Source organism: Podarcis cretensis, assembly GCF_951804945.1.
Source record: "Podarcis cretensis genome assembly, chromosome: 6".
Taxonomy (NCBI): Eukaryota; Metazoa; Chordata; class Lepidosauria; order Squamata; family Lacertidae; genus Podarcis; species Podarcis cretensis.
Genome location: NC_137175.1, coordinates 64582653 through 64599678, shown reverse-complemented (window position 1 = coordinate 64599678; position 17026 = coordinate 64582653). Strand labels below are relative to the sequence as shown.

General features: G+C 41.0%; 1 protein-coding gene across 2 annotated transcripts in view; it reads right to left on the bottom strand.

Annotated features, from left to right (window-relative positions):
• Positions 1 to 10628, bottom strand: part of IL12RB2 (interleukin 12 receptor subunit beta 2) — a 31976-nt gene extending 21348 nt beyond the window's left edge. The window contains exons 1-4 of one of the 2 annotated variants that reach the window (XM_079982017.1): positions 10539 to 10628; positions 3590 to 4461; positions 1256 to 1527; positions 231 to 345 (exon numbers count right to left, since the gene is read on the bottom strand). In XM_079982017.1, coding sequence (XP_079838143.1) covers positions 231 to 345; positions 1256 to 1520 — 380 coding nt within the window. In that variant the 5' untranslated portion in view covers positions 1521 to 1527; positions 3590 to 4461; positions 10539 to 10628. Of the gene's footprint in view, positions 1 to 230; positions 346 to 1255; positions 2240 to 3589; positions 4462 to 10538 lie in introns of those variants that run through there. The other variant, XM_079982018.1, reaches the window with a different exon arrangement.
• Positions 10629 to 17026: the final 6398 nt, after the last annotated feature.

Here is a 17026-nt window from a genome sequence, read left to right as displayed (position 1 = left end):
GTTCAGAAAGTAGCAAGAAAATCCTAGAAGGAAACAGTACAAAACAATACATGCAAGTCTATTTGTGAAGGACTAACCCAGATGGTTTCACAAGGAGACATGTTTCCAGCACAAGTGCAATATGCTGCTGCTGGTGGGGCTTTAGGAGGTCAAGGTAGCAAGAACTCAGACAACAGGCAGGTGCAAGTGAACAGGAATACAGTAAAAACTGAGACACAAGTGAGACTTACTGTAATGTATAGTTAGTATCAAGGTAGGTATAGTGTCCTTTATCCCAAGTGCAAATAGTACTTCCATCCTTTCCATGCTGAATGCAGAGTATATTTTTGGGCTGGGCTGGAGGAACTTAAAAGGAGACAACATAAGTGGCTTAATGTCTGTTAATATGAATCCTTCCTTTGGCATCTAGGACTTGTATTTATCCATTTATACTTAATTAAATAGGCCTGTAGATTACATGTTTGTAAAGAGTTCATATTTGCTTATTTCATTATTGTTATTAGGAGAAAGTGTTAAGTGCAAAATAGGATTGTGCTGCTGACCCAAAGTTCTAAAGCATAATTCAGAGTCCATCAATGAATGACTGGTATAGAGGCATAGAGGGGTGTGTATGGGATGGAAATCTAGCGATGATCAGATATTGCCTGGTGCAAAAGTGCTTGTAAAACACACTCTCCCTGCAACAACAAAAATGCCTTGAGGAAAGTCATGCTGCGCAACAGTAAATCTATTGCAAAAAGAAAAAGAAAGTGGGGGGCAAGGAATGCCCTGAGTCTGATGCCCTTTTTATGCTAAGAGTTTGGTGCACAATATAATATCACTAAAGAATAAAATAGCTCAAAAAAATAAGATTCCCCTCCCCCTTTACACAGGTCTGAAAATATGGAATGACCACCCCAAGCTATGTCCCATTGATTTCAATGGGAAAGTAAATCACTGGCTTAAATCTCTTTGATTGAGAATGGGATTTATAAATGCTTGACTTCTAGCCGGATTGTGCTGCTGGGCGTCCAGGGATGTCTCTGTGAAAAGCCCCACTCAGTTAAAAAAAAAGTATATGGAAAGAATAATACCTCATGTTTCTATGACACAACATTCCATTCCTCAATAAATGAAAGTTATTGAGTGAAAGGCACCAGAGTCTCTTGATTTTGCCATCCCTGCTGCAGTGTTATATTATATATTTTTTGTTTGCACACACACACATTGTCTGTGAACACCGGCAAAACACTTACAGACAAAAGCACCTCCTTACTTCCAACATCGACGTAAACTCCACATACGATCACTTTCCTTTCCTGCCGAGAACTCCGATGGCATTTGAACGTCTGCCTCCCAAATGTGTGCAGTGAAATGTGAGCACTGACCAAAAAGCCAGAGCTGCTGCTTATTGCTGAGTGGTTGTGTAAAATAGTTATTGTATGCTTGTTCTGCAAATTGCTAGATGATCCACTGTTGTTTAGCCAGCAGGACAGAATCACAGTTGATCCATTTGACACAACTGTGTCACTAGCATTCATGCCTCCCCTATAATGCAGGAAACAAACATGACATGTGCTGCAATAATTTATTGGAAACTTAATCAACTTTGAATACCGCAATGGAAAATTGCTTCACATATTGCCTTTATATGGTAAGAGAAATGTGTTCTAAATCAGGGTGTCTGGAGCAACCATCCTGATGCTGACGGCTGTTACCCCCCCCCCCCCCCATGAAAAGACATTTTTGTCACCATATACTGCTAAACTTTAGAATTAAGGTTGAAACCTGCCAGTCCAGCATGCTGTGATTGGGAAGAAAACTCCCTCTCTCAAATGACTGATCAGCTGCAGAATGGTGGGATCGATTTCATCCCCGTCACAGGGGACCCCCATCGCCCACACTTAACTTTGTTCCGTGCTTTCTAGACACATGTCTTGGCTTTCCAGGTCCTCTTTTCTAGCATTTTACATAACTAATCGCACACCCCAAACCCTGTGCTACCAGCATGCCTGCTGCTCTTGCTTCCATCATTGTTTAGATTCAGGCAGACGATCATAAAACCCCCACCTACAGGTATCTGTTTCCCTTGCAATGAATTCCTGTGTCACTCAGGGCAGCCAGATTCCATGGGGTTTGGAGGGGGACTGAGCCTTGCTTCTTGTGAAGAAAGGAGATTAAGGGGAAATGATCCCTTCTACAACTACTGTATTTTTCTGTGTATTAGACAAGGTTTTTTGACTCAAAAATCATGTCAAAAAACGGGGGTCGTCCAGTACACGGATATTGGTATGGGGGGGGGGTGAGAAGCAGTGTGCCCGCCAGCCAGCCGGTTGGCGGGAGCGCAATTTCCTCCAATGCTGCTGTGTGTGGGAAACGATCTCTAGGGAGTGTTTCCTGCCCGCAGCTGTGTGAGGGGGTGGGGGGAGACGCTCAACAACCTTGGGCCATCTCCCCTCCTTTTCTTAAAATTGAGTCCCCAAAAATAGGGGGGGTCCTTATACATGGGGGTGTCTTATAGACAGAAAAATATGGTATGTGCCTGGCAGGCCTGATATTATATAATTACAACGTAGGGAGCAAGTGAATTCTTTCAGTGTATATACAGAAATAATACAGTTGGTCTCATTTTTGCTTGAACAGTTATATTTTCCAGTGATTTGATCCTAATGAATTAATTTTGGGCTTGTCCATTAATTTTTCAGCTTGCCCTGTGCTTTCTAGGTAGGGGGTCTGAGCAGTTTTCTGTTTGCATTGCCCCTTCACCCAGGAAAACTTGTTCTTTAGCACTGAATCGGAGCAAATGTCAATGCATGGAAAACCTGATTGACATTTGCTTCGATTCAGCAGTAAAGAGTGGGTTTTCCTGTGGGAAAGTTGTGTAGGGTTGCCATACACCCTCCTTTTCCAGGACAAGTCCTCCTTTTCAGAGTTAAATTTCTGTTTGGGTAGATCTTTTGAATTTGCCAAAATGTCCGCGGAGTTTCCTTTTGCACTGAATTTTCCTGTGTCACTCTCTGGTGCCCACCAATGTCATTCCCATGCGCACCCCACCATGGCGTGGCCCTGTTCCCGCATCCCCTCCCCCCTGCCCCAGTTTCTGGCAAATGTGTCCTCTTTTTTTCTTCTTCAAAATATGGCAACCCTAGCTGTGGGACATACGGAAGTTTGGATGAGCCCCTACTTGCAATCAAAAGCAACAAATGAGCCATCTTATTGTAGCAGGACTTCTCAATAAACTGTAAAGTATATATGGCCATAGGGCAGATTCCTGCACTCTCGCACACAACTGAAAATGGCTGGAAACAATTACAGAAAATGAAATAACCATATCCCTTAAGGCTTAAGTAGTTCCTGTGTCAATGTCAATGCAGGTTCTTTAGAGATAATTCAGCCTGTCCTTTTATCTGCAATTACAATTGCTGCAGCAATAGGCCCCACAGTCAATATGCAGTTCCTAGTAGGTAAATCTATGTATCGGCTCTGCAGAGTGCTATACAATTAGGAACTCTGATGGGTGGTTCTTAACAATGTTTTTAGTCTAATACATAAACAGAATATTTGTTAGAGAGAGAGAGAGAGAGAGAGAGAGAGAGCAATGCTACTCAACTGTTTACTGTTGCAAGCAACTGAGCTCCCAAAATGTACTCCTAGATTGAGAAAAGGAAAGGAAAATGTGATGCTTTCTGATAGAACAGTTCAAATAAAAGGAGGAGTTTTCCCCAGAACATGCAGTCCCCCCAAATGAGCAAGGTTTCTTAACAGATGGAAACTCACTGTGGCAAAGACAGTAGTCCCCAAAGGGTGTTGCGACTGGGATTTAGTGGCAGCCTGATAAAAGGTTAGTTGGGGACAGTATGCATTTGAATACCAGTGTCTGGAAACTGCAGGAGGCGAGAAGGCTCAGGACTCGCTTGCGGGCTTTCCATAGGTGTCTAGTTGACCACTGGGAAAACAAGATGGTGGACTAACTGGGCCACTGGCCTGATCTAGCAGGCACTCCTTATGTTGTTATGCTCATCACTCCTAACTGGGGATGGTACTATGCATCACGACGATAGCAGGCCATGTTAATTGCATTCATGAGGATCTAGGCTTAACCTCTGAAACCTCCAACTTAAAAGCGCGTTAGATAGCAGGTGATGAGAGAGACCTCTGCCTAAAGCCTTTGGGACTTGCAATAGGTCAGAGTAGACTGTACTGGGCCAAAGGGAGCCAATCGTCTTACTTGGTAGGAGCATCTTCATGAGAAGATTCTCAGGTTTGCACCTGCCACACACAGAACACTTCCAGGTTTAGGAATCCTACTGAGGGTGTTTGGGCCAAGGATCTTCCCCCCAACCCCAAATAGTGAAGCCACTGCATTTGTTTGGGATTATAAATACTTACCTATTCCCATGTGTACTAAAAGCCAAACCTTTAAGGGAACATGTGCTGTGAAGAACATCTTGATGCATGGGTTTTTGCTGGGGTTTGCTTGCCCTGTTTTAAAACAAACAAATAAATCTCTGTGGTGGTGGTGGGGGGGAATAACCCTTAGCATCAAAGGTAATGGGGTTGAGGGATCTTTTCTACTTCTCAGAACAGGAAGGCAGAGCTTCTCCACCACCACATCCCAAGCTCCTGGGACTTTTCAGTGCAACGTTGAGCATCTGGATTTTACAAGAAATAACAGACCGTTACAATAAAACATGAAGCTCATTCTAGGAGCAGGGCCTAATTTTAGGGATTCCCCAGCTCTTTGTAATTTTTTTATTTTTTATTTTGCCTTTCATTAGCAATATTTCTTGGGTTTCTTTTCTGGTTCATGAGCAAATGCTGCTGCTTCTCTGTCTTTTCTGGAAGCACAAGTGCTTAAACAAAAACAGAGAAACAGAATCATTCCAAAGGTCATAGCAGCCTTTGGGTTGCATCAATTCAGATAAACATCCTAGTGCTGATTTTTTTCCAAAATGTGCTGCTCATAGCGTTAGAGTTGCCAGGTCCTCTCTGAAAAGAGGGTGCCTGCGTCAGGGCGGTGGGCAACCTTCCTTCTATCAAGAACCACATTGCTGGTGGCGGGCAGACCCAGAGATGAAGATGTTTTGGATTAACTAATCCAGGATATTGTTATGTACTAACCTTGGATCCTAGAACAATAGGCAAGTAGGATCCTAAAATGCAACAACTGATTGGCTTGCAGGAGAAGACCAATCAGGCTCCAGGAAGAAGTTAATCAGCCTGTTAGGCTGGTAGAATCCTAAAATGCAACAACTGATTGGCCTGCAGGAAAAGACCAATCAGGGTCCAGGAGGGAAGCAGAATCAGCCAATCAGACGGGACTCATTGTGTAAATAATGTATATAAAAGCCTGAGGTTTGGGGGGCAATTCAATCACTGTTTTACAAGCTACAATAAAGAGCATGAAATCACTACAGGACTCTGAGTATATTTCAGATATAGACTGTCTTGCTTCCATTTTCACCATGGTTACCACAGATAACCCCCTAATCCTATGTGATAAACCCTACTGGGTTTAATGGGGTTACTGTCTAATGATATTTACTGATTCATTTTGTACAGCAGATCAGCTACAGCCACTGTTCTGAAAAGCAAATAAATTACTTTTTGACTTTAGTGTGATACACACACAACTGGATCCTGTCAGTTAGTTGGGTGGGAAACCTTTCCCCTAAGCCATACACCAAGGAAGTATCAGTGCTGCATTGGATGCAGTTGCTGTAGTTTGCTCACTTGTGGTCTATATTCAAGTATGGTGGAACCATTGAAATGGTTGCCATCCCTTACCTGCCAAGGGGCAAAATTAGGGTTTTGTTGGCCTCTGCAGGCTTATGAGGTGGAAGAGCAAGAATAGTGGAGACAGGTTAGGACTGTGAAGGGTTGTTAAAGAGCAGCAGTCCCATTCTATTTTGTTTGCTGTGCTGAAATAACTTAGATTGCACATTACGAGAAAAGGTACAATATACATGAATTGATCTTTGAATCTTTCAGAGAAATTGCAAGTACAAATGAATCCAATTGGAATCATATGTATACTTAATTGGGGAGTATCATCAGCAGAAATCTGCACAAATGGAAAAGTTCCTCAAAAGTTGTTTTTGTCTGCAAAAATTACTTCTGCTTTCATATGCTTTGTGCCATAGGTAATATAATTGGCAATAAGAATGTAACAACTTAACTAGTAATGTTGAACTAGAACAGGTGTTCATTATCTATATCTTCTGGAAAAAATGAATACATTTTTGTTTCAAAAAGCCTTTATAGCTGGATGAAAATGTCTCTGCCTTTAGGTGTTCATTTTGTTTCTAAATCTATCTTTAGTTATTATTTCTGGTACTTTTTTTTAATGATTCAAAGCTGTTTTTATGGTACATTTGTAAATGAGTCACATTTAAAAGGCAGTTCAAAAAATTAATAATAATGATAATAACGGTAACAAATTGGATTTTCTTATTTATTATAATCATCATTTGCACAGATCTCTTTTTGACAGTGAAAGTGTGAATGTATAATTGACCTGAATCAACAAGAAGGAAAATTCAGTCAACCCACATGGATCTAAAGCTAAATGTGTACCATTAATGTTTTCAGACAATGAGCTATTTAACATAGGGGTGGGAACATTTGGCCCTCCAGAAGTTGTTGGGCTACAGTTCGCATCAACCCCAGCTAGTATGGCCAGTGACTAGAGATGATAGTGGTAGTTTGGCAACATCTGGAGAACCAGTGGTTCCCCATACTATTTTGTTTTACAATATAAAAATTGTGGGAAAGGAAAATATAAGTATAAAGTGACCATTTAGAAAAGAATATATTAAGAATTGGCTTCTCAGAAGCCTTACTCTGGAACTTGTGCAAATGTAGGGGGGAAAACAACAACCTACTTTTCTGGATTCTCCCCTTTTCTCACACAGTGCTAATCTGTAAGTCAGAAACATCCCTTATGTGACTGGAAAAAGCTTTAAATGACATTTCTGGCTACACTGCAGTGTGTTCTTTTTTATGTAACCATACACCACTGGTTGTGTTCAAGTTATGCTGGCATTCTGGGCACATGATAGTTTCACCAGAGATTTTGAATTGGTGTGACAAGAGAGTCAACACCACACACTTTGTGTGTCTGTGTGTGTACAATGACAGTCCCTCCCTCCCCACATCTGCTCAAACAGGTTTAACAGATTTCTGTTAACGTTTCAGAATTACAAGACCCAGCTAGAGAGAAAGGAAAATAGCTTGTGTGCCAAGAACAAAAATGGTTTAATTATGTCACCTTTGAATTTCTAAGCCATCTCATGTGGGTGACAATACCGTCACTGAGTACAGCTGTTTTGGGGGGAAGGGAGGCAGGAGCAACCAAATAGGGCAGGGCTTTTTTCCCCAGCAGGAACTCACCAGAACTCAGTTCCGGCATCTCTCAAGTGGGTGCCACTGTCATTCTAAGAGAACAGGGGAGGCGTTTGTGGTGAGTTCCAGCAACTGTTTTTCTAGAAAAATAGCACGGAAATGGAGGATATTTTGCCAACAAAAGTATTCTGTAATAGCAGTACTTCAATAATGTACTATATTTTATATTTCCACATCCTCCAGCATTTCCCAAATGAAGATAAGGATGGTCTTGTGTTCTCCTTTGTGTCTCCACACCAAATATCACTGGTCCTGCCACTATTACACATTGCTGTCTACAACAGCATAAAATGATCATCTTAGTGGGATTACTACAGACTGCTTCCAGCTCCACAGTCACTGTAGAAAATTGTTGTTTTTAGGAAATTTGGACCTTCTTTTTGAACCTTTTCTTTCACCATCAGGAAGGAATATAAATTTCTTCACTGAATCTTGTTCCCACAGTCTCTTTGGGAGATGGTGTATGGCTATCTGGCTTGTTCAGGTTGATACGTCAGGTAACAAAGCAAACCAGATGAATTGCTTTTCTTTTTGGTTTCTTTTTCTGTCAGGCGCTCAGAAATGGATGAGTGAGCAGTCTAGGCCATTTACAAGAAAGAAGTGTGATTCCTTTTTACAATAATTGTTTTTAATGTCGGCAGTTTGTTGAGGGAAGCGGGGGAAATACTTCACATGTTTAAGTCGCAAAATATCAAATGCACCCTCTTTGGAATTTTCTTCCAGTGGGGACCAATTCATGGAATTCTGTCTTTAGAATAATATGTTCTCTTTGCCTGAAACCATATACCCAGAAGCCTACTGGGTACCATACTGTCTCCAAGTCCACCAATGCCATGAGAACATAGGAAGCTACCTTAAAGCGTGTCAGACCATGGCTCCATTTACTGGTAGTTCAGTACTGCCTACATCAGGCATAGGCAAACTCGGCCCTCCAGATGTTTCGAGACTGCAGTTCCCATCATCCCTGACCAATGGTCCTGTTAGCTAGGGATGGTGGAAGTTGAAGTCCCAAAACATCTGGAAGGTTGAGTTTGCCTATGCCTGGCCTACATCAACCGGAAGCTGCTGTCCAGGGTTTCAGGAAAGCACTTTTCCAAGCCCTACTTGGAGACCCCAGAACCTTGAACCTTGGACTTTCTGCATGCAAGGCAGATGTTGTCCCACTGGGCCAGGGTCCTTTCCTCATGTAAAAATTAGAGGGGAGTGAGGATGGGAAAGTGAGAAACCAGTTGTGGGGCAATATAAGGCAGCAGCTTTATGAAGCTCCTTCGATCTTCAAATATATCTACACATAGACTGTAACATCTTTCCCTCTCTTCACACCCACTAAACAATATAGAAACCTAAAAATAAAGAAAAAGTACTTTTCACAAATGGCATTATTATGGAAGGAAAAATTGTGGGAGCAACAACAATTGTTTGCAAGTGCCAGTTATACTAATTTCATCAATAGGAGAATTAAACAAGGAAGTGAGAAAACAAATGATTTTTAAAATTGTGATAAAGAGGGGAAGAGTTGGGAACAAAGAAGATGTGCATTCAGCTGTGGGGTTTTCAAATGCTTAAATCCTTCGTAAAGGGATCAGTGAATTTGAGGCATTCCTTTTCAGTACTACACATTTCTTAAAACGGAATCTGCTTGGTAATTTTCCACATTCCCCAATCTTTGACTACGTCTTACACACAAACACACGCAAGTGATACCCGGATTTGTATAGCAGCTTTAATGTTCTAGTCTTCACTTTGAAATCCCTCCATCACTTTGTTCTGCTGATCATCTCTCATCCCCTGCTTCTTCCTGCAGCCATGCTTTGCACAGCAAACTCATCTCTCCTTGGCCCCTTTCTCTTTCAACTGTGTCCTTTGCCATGAAGCACCTGCCTAGAACAGCTTCACTATCATTGTCAGGGACTTTTCCACTGATTTATTATTAATTTTGCAGTTGTTACCCAGCTGTATGAAGACTAGGTGGACGCTTTTTGGATAGAGATCATGCTATAATAATGAGCTCCTCTCTGCCCCATGCCTGCACCACTTAGATTTATTTAAGACAAAATTAGTGGGCTCAGCACCCCCATCTCCCCCCAAATCATTTGTGAAATGGCAAACACCAGCAAATCTATCACATCAATGTCCTGATAGTTTACAAAACTTTTTATTTTAAAAACAATGCATTATTTGTAGGCTCTGCATTTCATCTATTTCTTTATTTTTTGGGGGGAATACACACACACACACACACACACACACACACACACCATTTAGAGATTTTTGAAACATGAATCCACTGCAACAAGATTTAACTTGGCTTATCCATTTGGTGTGATTGGTTTATTGTACTGGCTCAAGACTAGCTTAATTAAAAAATTAAATTAAATTAAAAAGCGTTTGGGAAGCTTTTGCAAAGGGCCTCTATTCCCTCCTACAAGTTCTCCTTTAAGAGAGCTGCTTCCACACAAGGCATGAAGTGGAGCGTTTCCATGCCTTGTTCACCTGTTTGACTTTTTGGCAAGGCATTTCCTCCACTGGTATATGGCTGCTTACCTCATCTTCACCGCTCATGTACATGCCTCTGACTCCTTCTCCACTCCTCAACTTTTCTCTTTAGCAAAAGTTTTGATACACCAGGAGATGTAACATTTCTGTGGGCACTGCCCATGCCCAGCTGGGACCTTACCTGCACTATGTTCAAGAAGGGCTCTAAACCCATACCCAATGACCTAAGAGTAAGCTCTGTGAACCAAACAGGACTCTCTATTTTAAAACCATAGATCTTACTATGGAATCAGAAGAAACAATTTGGCTTCTTTCTGCTTTAAAAAGATGAGGGGGAGCAAGCCACTATACTTTTGCCCAGTAAGGAGGCTTATGTCCCTGATTTCTCCTCAGGTGCCAAGCAAATACGAGCTCCTTCTTCCCCTTCCTTTTCAGTTATATATCCAGTGCTATCTTTTCTTTAAAAAAATGTTTAGGGGTACTCTCATTTTGACTCAAGAAAATCATCATTTTATAGTTCAAATCAGGAAAAATAAATGCAGTAGATGGACAAAAGTACAAAGATTAACAAAATGTTTAGGAGTATGTGTACCCCTGCGTTGTCCCCCCAGAAAAAAGCACTGTATATATCTATTATCTGCATTTATGCAGCAACTCACCCCAGTTCACTGCAGATGTAAGTTCCTCTTCCCATCGGCACCTCATGGGCTGGCCGCACAGAAGCTGCTTAGAGCAAGCCTGGCTGTGTGTGTGTGTCTGTGTGTCTGTGTGAAAGAAGCAGTCAAAGTTCCTGCCTGCTTAGACATCAGTCTCCCTCTCTCCGCCCATACTAGCTTCCTCACTCACCACCTGACAATTCTGTTTCTTGTCAGTAAGGTGCCATGTACAGCCACATTTCAAGGATTGCACGAAAGGTGCCTTGAGTCTCACTCAGCCCCAGGTGGCTATTTCCCCCATTAAGGTTTCTCTGTCAGACTTGATTGGCTTCAGGCTACAAAACGGTGAATGGGGATAAAAATTAAAACTGTGGCTTCTTTTACCCTGTCATGTTACTTTCCCTCCCCCTCCCACCTCTTGAGCGGTCGCTGTTCTAGTATATTTCGTAAACCAACTTTAATCATGAGGTGTTGAGTAATTCCTTTTTAGGAAAGGGAAGGAAAGGAGCAGGTTATAAACCAACTTGATAGTGAGGTTTTAAATAATTCATTAAAAAGGGGGGGGAGCAGGTCAGTGCTGCAGTTTAGCATTGCACTAGTTTCTTCTCATTGGCACTGCATATCTGTGATGTGAATAACAATTCCTGCTATTCAGGAAGTTCCTTCATGGTGCCTCTATCTTCCATTTGGGATGGGATCAAAGAATGATAGAACTGCAGAGTTCGAAAGGTGCAATGCAGGAATCTTTTGCCTAATGGGGGGCTTGAACCCTACATTAGCAAGATCATGATTCTTTCCTGTTTCATTGATTAAAAACAACCAAAAACAATACATGTTCCCAAGTTTTGTTTGGGAACTAACACAACTCATAATCCACATTCTGCATTTCAGGTCACATTCTCATAATTGTTTGAACAAAATGTGAATCTTTCAGAACCTATAGACCCATTTTGTGTATGTTTGTGTGTCTAATGGCAATTTACCCTCTCCATCCTTTTCAAAACATATGTCACTGGGTATTTTCTCAACTCTTGTTCCAATTGATTTTTTTATAGTAGATTAATCAAGTTCAGAAAGACAACTCTCAGCTCTTCCAGACTTGCCCTTGCCCCACTACTTTTCCCTGGGGAAACCCAATCTTTCTTGCTGAATTGGAGCAAACATCAATTGAATTTTCTTAGGATTGACATTTGTTCTGATTTATCGCTAGAGTTGGTTTTCCTAGGGAAAGCAGCAGGGCAAGGGCAAAACCAGGTGTGCTTAGAAAGCCCTTGTCTGAATTGTTTCCCACTTGTCTTGTGCTTTCTAGGCACAGGTCAAATGCAAGTCTGAATTAGCCCTCATCTTTTACTAAGTGGGATTGGAAGAAGTCCACTTTTATTCCATTTGTAATTACTATAGTTGTTTGAACAAAGGGATTTTAGAATGTGAGTACAACATAGTGACAAAGAAAATAAGAAGAATAGACAGTGGGTGGAAGAGATGGTTAGGGACCATGGAAAAACTGAAGGAGTTGGGTATGTTTAGCATGGAGAAGATAAGAGTGAGATATGAAATGACAGTTGTCTTCAAAGGCTAGAAAAATTGGAGCCGATTTGCTTTTTTTTCTGCTCCAGAGGGTAGGACCTGAACCAACAGGATCAAATGACAAGAAAGGGGATTTTGGCCAAAAAGGGATTTTGGCCAACAAGGAGAACTCCTTGTTGATACAAGCTGCTCAACAGTGGGCAAGACTGTTGCAGAAGGTGGTAGGTTTTCCTTCATTGCAGGATTTTAAACCAAGGTTTAAGGATGGCCAACTGATTCAGGGATACTGTAGCAGGGCCTCTTGTATGTACGGTAGTTTTAGAAAAAAAGTGTTTTACAAAAGTTTTGTAAAATTTCATCATATACTTTGAAAGCATTTTCCAGAAAAACCAGGTGTTGGGCTGATTAATGTTTTATGTCCTTTTGATTGTGTTTGTGGGAGCTGGGGTTTTGGTTTGTTCTTGTTTTCACTGTGTATTTTGTGTTCTTCTTTTGTATTTTTATGTTGTGAACCTCCCTGTGATCTTTGGATGAAGGGTGGTATACAAATTTAATAAATAGTAATAGTAAACTCTGATTTACCACGTAGCTTCAAAAGGAGATACATGTTGAAAGAAAAAGCAAGAGAAAGAGAGAACAAAAAACAAACTCCAAATTACTACTTACCTTTATAAAGAAACAGATGTTTGTAAGATGTATCCAACCTGCTCTTTTCAATATATTAAAACAAATAGTGAACCTTGGGGGGTGGGGAATCAGCAGCACAAGCAATCTATTTCTCTGTACAAAGTAGAACTTACTATCTACAAAGGATACAGTTTTAATGTCAGTTTCCAAACCATCACTGCTATTAACCTCAAGATAGCAAAATGAGCAAAAACTGACTGAGAATCTGAGACTGCAGGGATCACCAGTTTCTTTTCCTCTTCTTCTATTGTTAGACTTGGGTCTTCTAGTTGGTGTTGCTTTGCAGTTTCATTTACTTGAAAAGATTTGTTAGTAACCATTTAGCTAGACTAGTCACTTTCACATAAAATATGCTTTCCGCAATTATTCCTTTCCTATTGTTATAATACTGTACTGTTCCTTTAGAATGTTCAAAATAGCTTTAACACAGGGCAGTCTCTAGAATAACGTCCACACCCAAACGAGATATTGCCCTATATTCACCTAGATCTTCAGTCCCCTTACTATCTAGCAGAACTCTAGACATCACTATGTTTTGTATATCCCCTGTCTCCTGAGCCCCACTAGCAGCCAGTTATGTGGGGTGGATTCAGCTCCACATGACACAATATAAAATTCTACTGAATGTTAGGGATTAAATGGTTAACAACACATCCACTGTTTTTAGCAGAAACCAGACATCAGGATAATAACTAGTTTGGCTCAACTTCAGCAATGGGAGAACATCAAATGGTCCAAGACCACTTATTACAATTACCCTGGGATGTCCAACCAGCTAATCTCAGTGACTGTGTAAATCGGGCAACCATGGATAGTTAGCTTTCACATGACTGCCCAGATCTTCTTCTTCTCTTCTTCTTTGGTGATCACTCGTAGCCAAGTAAGATTGTCTTCCATAAACACGGTTTTAACAATGAGTCCGTAAGTGACTGTGGAGGCCAATTCTGGATCCACACCTCCTTCCACAGTGGGGACATTGGTTTCCGGGTGGGAGTTGATCACGGTGTGGATTTGCCATACGTAGCTTCCTCTTAGCATGTTTCTCCCTTGCGTCCTGAGTTTGAGTGTCTTCAAAACCTATGACACCTTTGGTAAAGGCTGTTCTCCAACTGGAGCGCTCGCAGGCCAGTGTTTCCCAGTTGTCAGTGTTTATACTACATTTAAAAATATTTGCCTTGAGACAGTCTTTAAACCTCACCCTCAACCCCATTCTGCTCCCCCTGCAGCTGTGAATATGAAATACAGAGTCTTAAATTCTGTCAACATTACCTGCTATAGAAAATTGAGCATAATATTATTGGACTGTTACTTCTTTGAATTATATATGCCTGGTGCTTTCAAAGTGTTCTTTAGAGGACATTTCATTCACACAGTACACTGAACTAGTCTTATTGATATCAATTCATTGAGAAGTTAAACCATTGACCAACTAAGGTTAATCTAGTTTGGAAGCAGCAAGTGCCATGTCAAAATGTTTAGAAAGGAAGCAGAAGACATGGAACCTATCCTGTGAACCATTCATATATATTGCAATTGTTTGAAACATTAGGTTAGTTGCTGACTTTGTGATGCTTAGAGCTAACCAACTGAATTCAACAGAATGCAAGTTAGTCATGACTAACTGAAGTCTCATTGGCTTCAGTTAGTCTACTCAAAGTACACCTAAGTCACATTGCCTAGATATTATTTATAACTGGTTTTGAGATGAGATCTGTGAATAGCAGAGTCCATTGATCTTAGTGTTCCCAACTCTTCTCTACAAAAAAAAAAAAAGGTTGCAGAGAAGTAGGAAAATAACTGGTTTGCATGCAGAAGTTCTCATGTTCAATCCTTGACATTCTGAGACACTGACCTGGTGCTCCGTTGCTAGTCAGTGTTGACAACGCTGAACTAGATGGGCCAGTGAACTGACTCGGTAGAAGGCTGTGTACACATATTATATTCTAGAATCCATGGAGACTATATTTTTTATATATGCAGACTACACACAATCTAGATCTATTGCACACACACACACACACACACACACACACACACACCTGAAAAGCGCTTCTTGAGAAACTAGTTTCATTCACTAAAGCTCATTACAAATTGATTCTGCATTAACCTGAAGTGTGTCCATTTGGAAAGAGATGTAGGTGGTTTCAGCAACGGGTGGTGAATCCCCAGCTGCCCAATGAGGCTGTGGGTGGATGAATGCCTTGAGCGCAATCACCACTTCCTTCTTCATTCGCCTGGGGCATGTGCAGACAGGAAAAGGGTGGATAATCTAATCAAGGGCAGGGTTTTCACACAATCTCAAGTAACCACAACCACCCTTTTGGATGACAAGATCTAGAATCAATCTACATTAAAAGTAGCTTGTTGAGGACTAGCACAAATGATTCTGGACTGAGAAAAAACTGTATTTTTTGTGATACAAATGGAATAGTGTGTACAGTGTCAGGCAGCTTCCTGTGTTCCTATGTTCACATTAATCCATCAAGATGTTTTCTAGTAGAAGCTCCATTTAAATTCCTAGAAGCTGCACAAGAGCTCAGCTGTGGGTTGCTCAGGAAAACATCCCTTAATCTGCAGTACTATCAGCTCTGTGATCAATAATTTAGCCCCAAGATAGATCAGTCTGCAGAGTATGAGACACTTAATCTCAGGGTTTTGTGTTTGAACCCCACGTTGGGCAAAAAGATTCCTGCGTTGTGTTTAGTCTTTAGGGTAACTCAAAGCTATTTTGTGTGTGTTTGTATCATTGCATTTAGTGATGATAATGAACACAGCATATAGTTGAAGAGGTGGATATGAAAGGATTATTTTCTGTTCCTTAAATTTAATTGCTATTTGCAATATAAGGTTATAGCTCTTGGCAAAACAGAAATATTACCTGATTACATAACAAGAACTGAGTGGATTTCTATCTGAGGTGCATAAAATGTCCTGAACACAACAACCAAAGAACTTTCTATATCATACGTCTTATGTGTGTGGCTTTCCTTTACTATTTCCTTCCTGCAAGAGCAACAGCTACTAATTTTAGACCAGCTTGCATTCTAGAGACTTATTTGTGTTTAGTGTCATTTTTCAGTTTCTAGGAAATCATGCGCCTGAGAGCCTTCAGATGTTAAATTTTCTAAAGTCAGCTATATCCTCTCACTAAGTGCTAAATTAAGGTTGTACATTTTAGACATCTTGAAAGCTTCTTGATAGGTATGTGACTTCTCTTTTAAAGGGCCCATGAGTCAACTATGTGGGGACTGTCCCAGTCCTGGCTCATACGTGTTATTTCAGCAACATGGTTGCCACTGCAAATTTGCTTCATCATGGCTGGCTCTTACTTCACAAAGCAATGTAGGAAAACTGCTTGTGCCACCTCCTGCCTTGACAGAGTCCACTGATGTTGGCCAGAGAGGGATCTATGTGATGAGGGTTCTGTTGTGAGAAACATTCATATGCTACCTTGGCAAAATGAGAATGAGTCACAAGGAACAGTTTTAAGCAATGGCTTAGCCAGCCTGCAGTAGGTACTCTATGTCTGCAAAACAGGGGTAGGGAATTCGTGTCATTCCTGGCCACTGTCCATAATGTGTTATAATGTGTGGGGCTGATCAAAATGGTAAGTTTAGCAACACCTGGTGAGCTAAGGCCTCCCCACACCTGCTGTATTACTTATTTCTATATTTAATTTCTATCCCGACCTCCCTTCCAAAGGAGCTCGACAGCAAACACACCCACATTTTAATAGCAAAAAAAAAAAAGCATTTAAAACATTATTTGAAAAAACAGTTACAATTTAAAACATTATTTCATCCATTATTTCATGGAAGTATTCTGCAGCCACCAAATGCCTGGGGAAAGAGGAATGTTTTTCAAATTCCTCTGGAAAGTTAATGGCGATGGAAGCAGAAACACCTCACTAGAGAGGGAATTCCACAAACAGGGAACCATAATTGAAAAGGCCCCGTCATGGGTCAGCGCCAACTGGGCAACTGTAGAAGAACAGCGCTTGCAGCTGGAAAGGAATTGACCCCTATTAGAAACATATTTGATCAAGAGTTGGATAAACTGGGGGGGGGGCAGCCTCATAATTAGATTCTTCCCCTTCTTGGTGGCATTGGAAACTGATACAACTATAGAGATAAGATGTCAGGTATGGTGGAATTGTAACCAAATAAAAATTTCTCCATGTCTTGATTTGGGTCACACTTATCTTGCTGTTCATCATAATTGTGAATAATTTTTCCTTCAGCAAGACTATAGGGATCTTGAGATATCTTTGCCTTTAC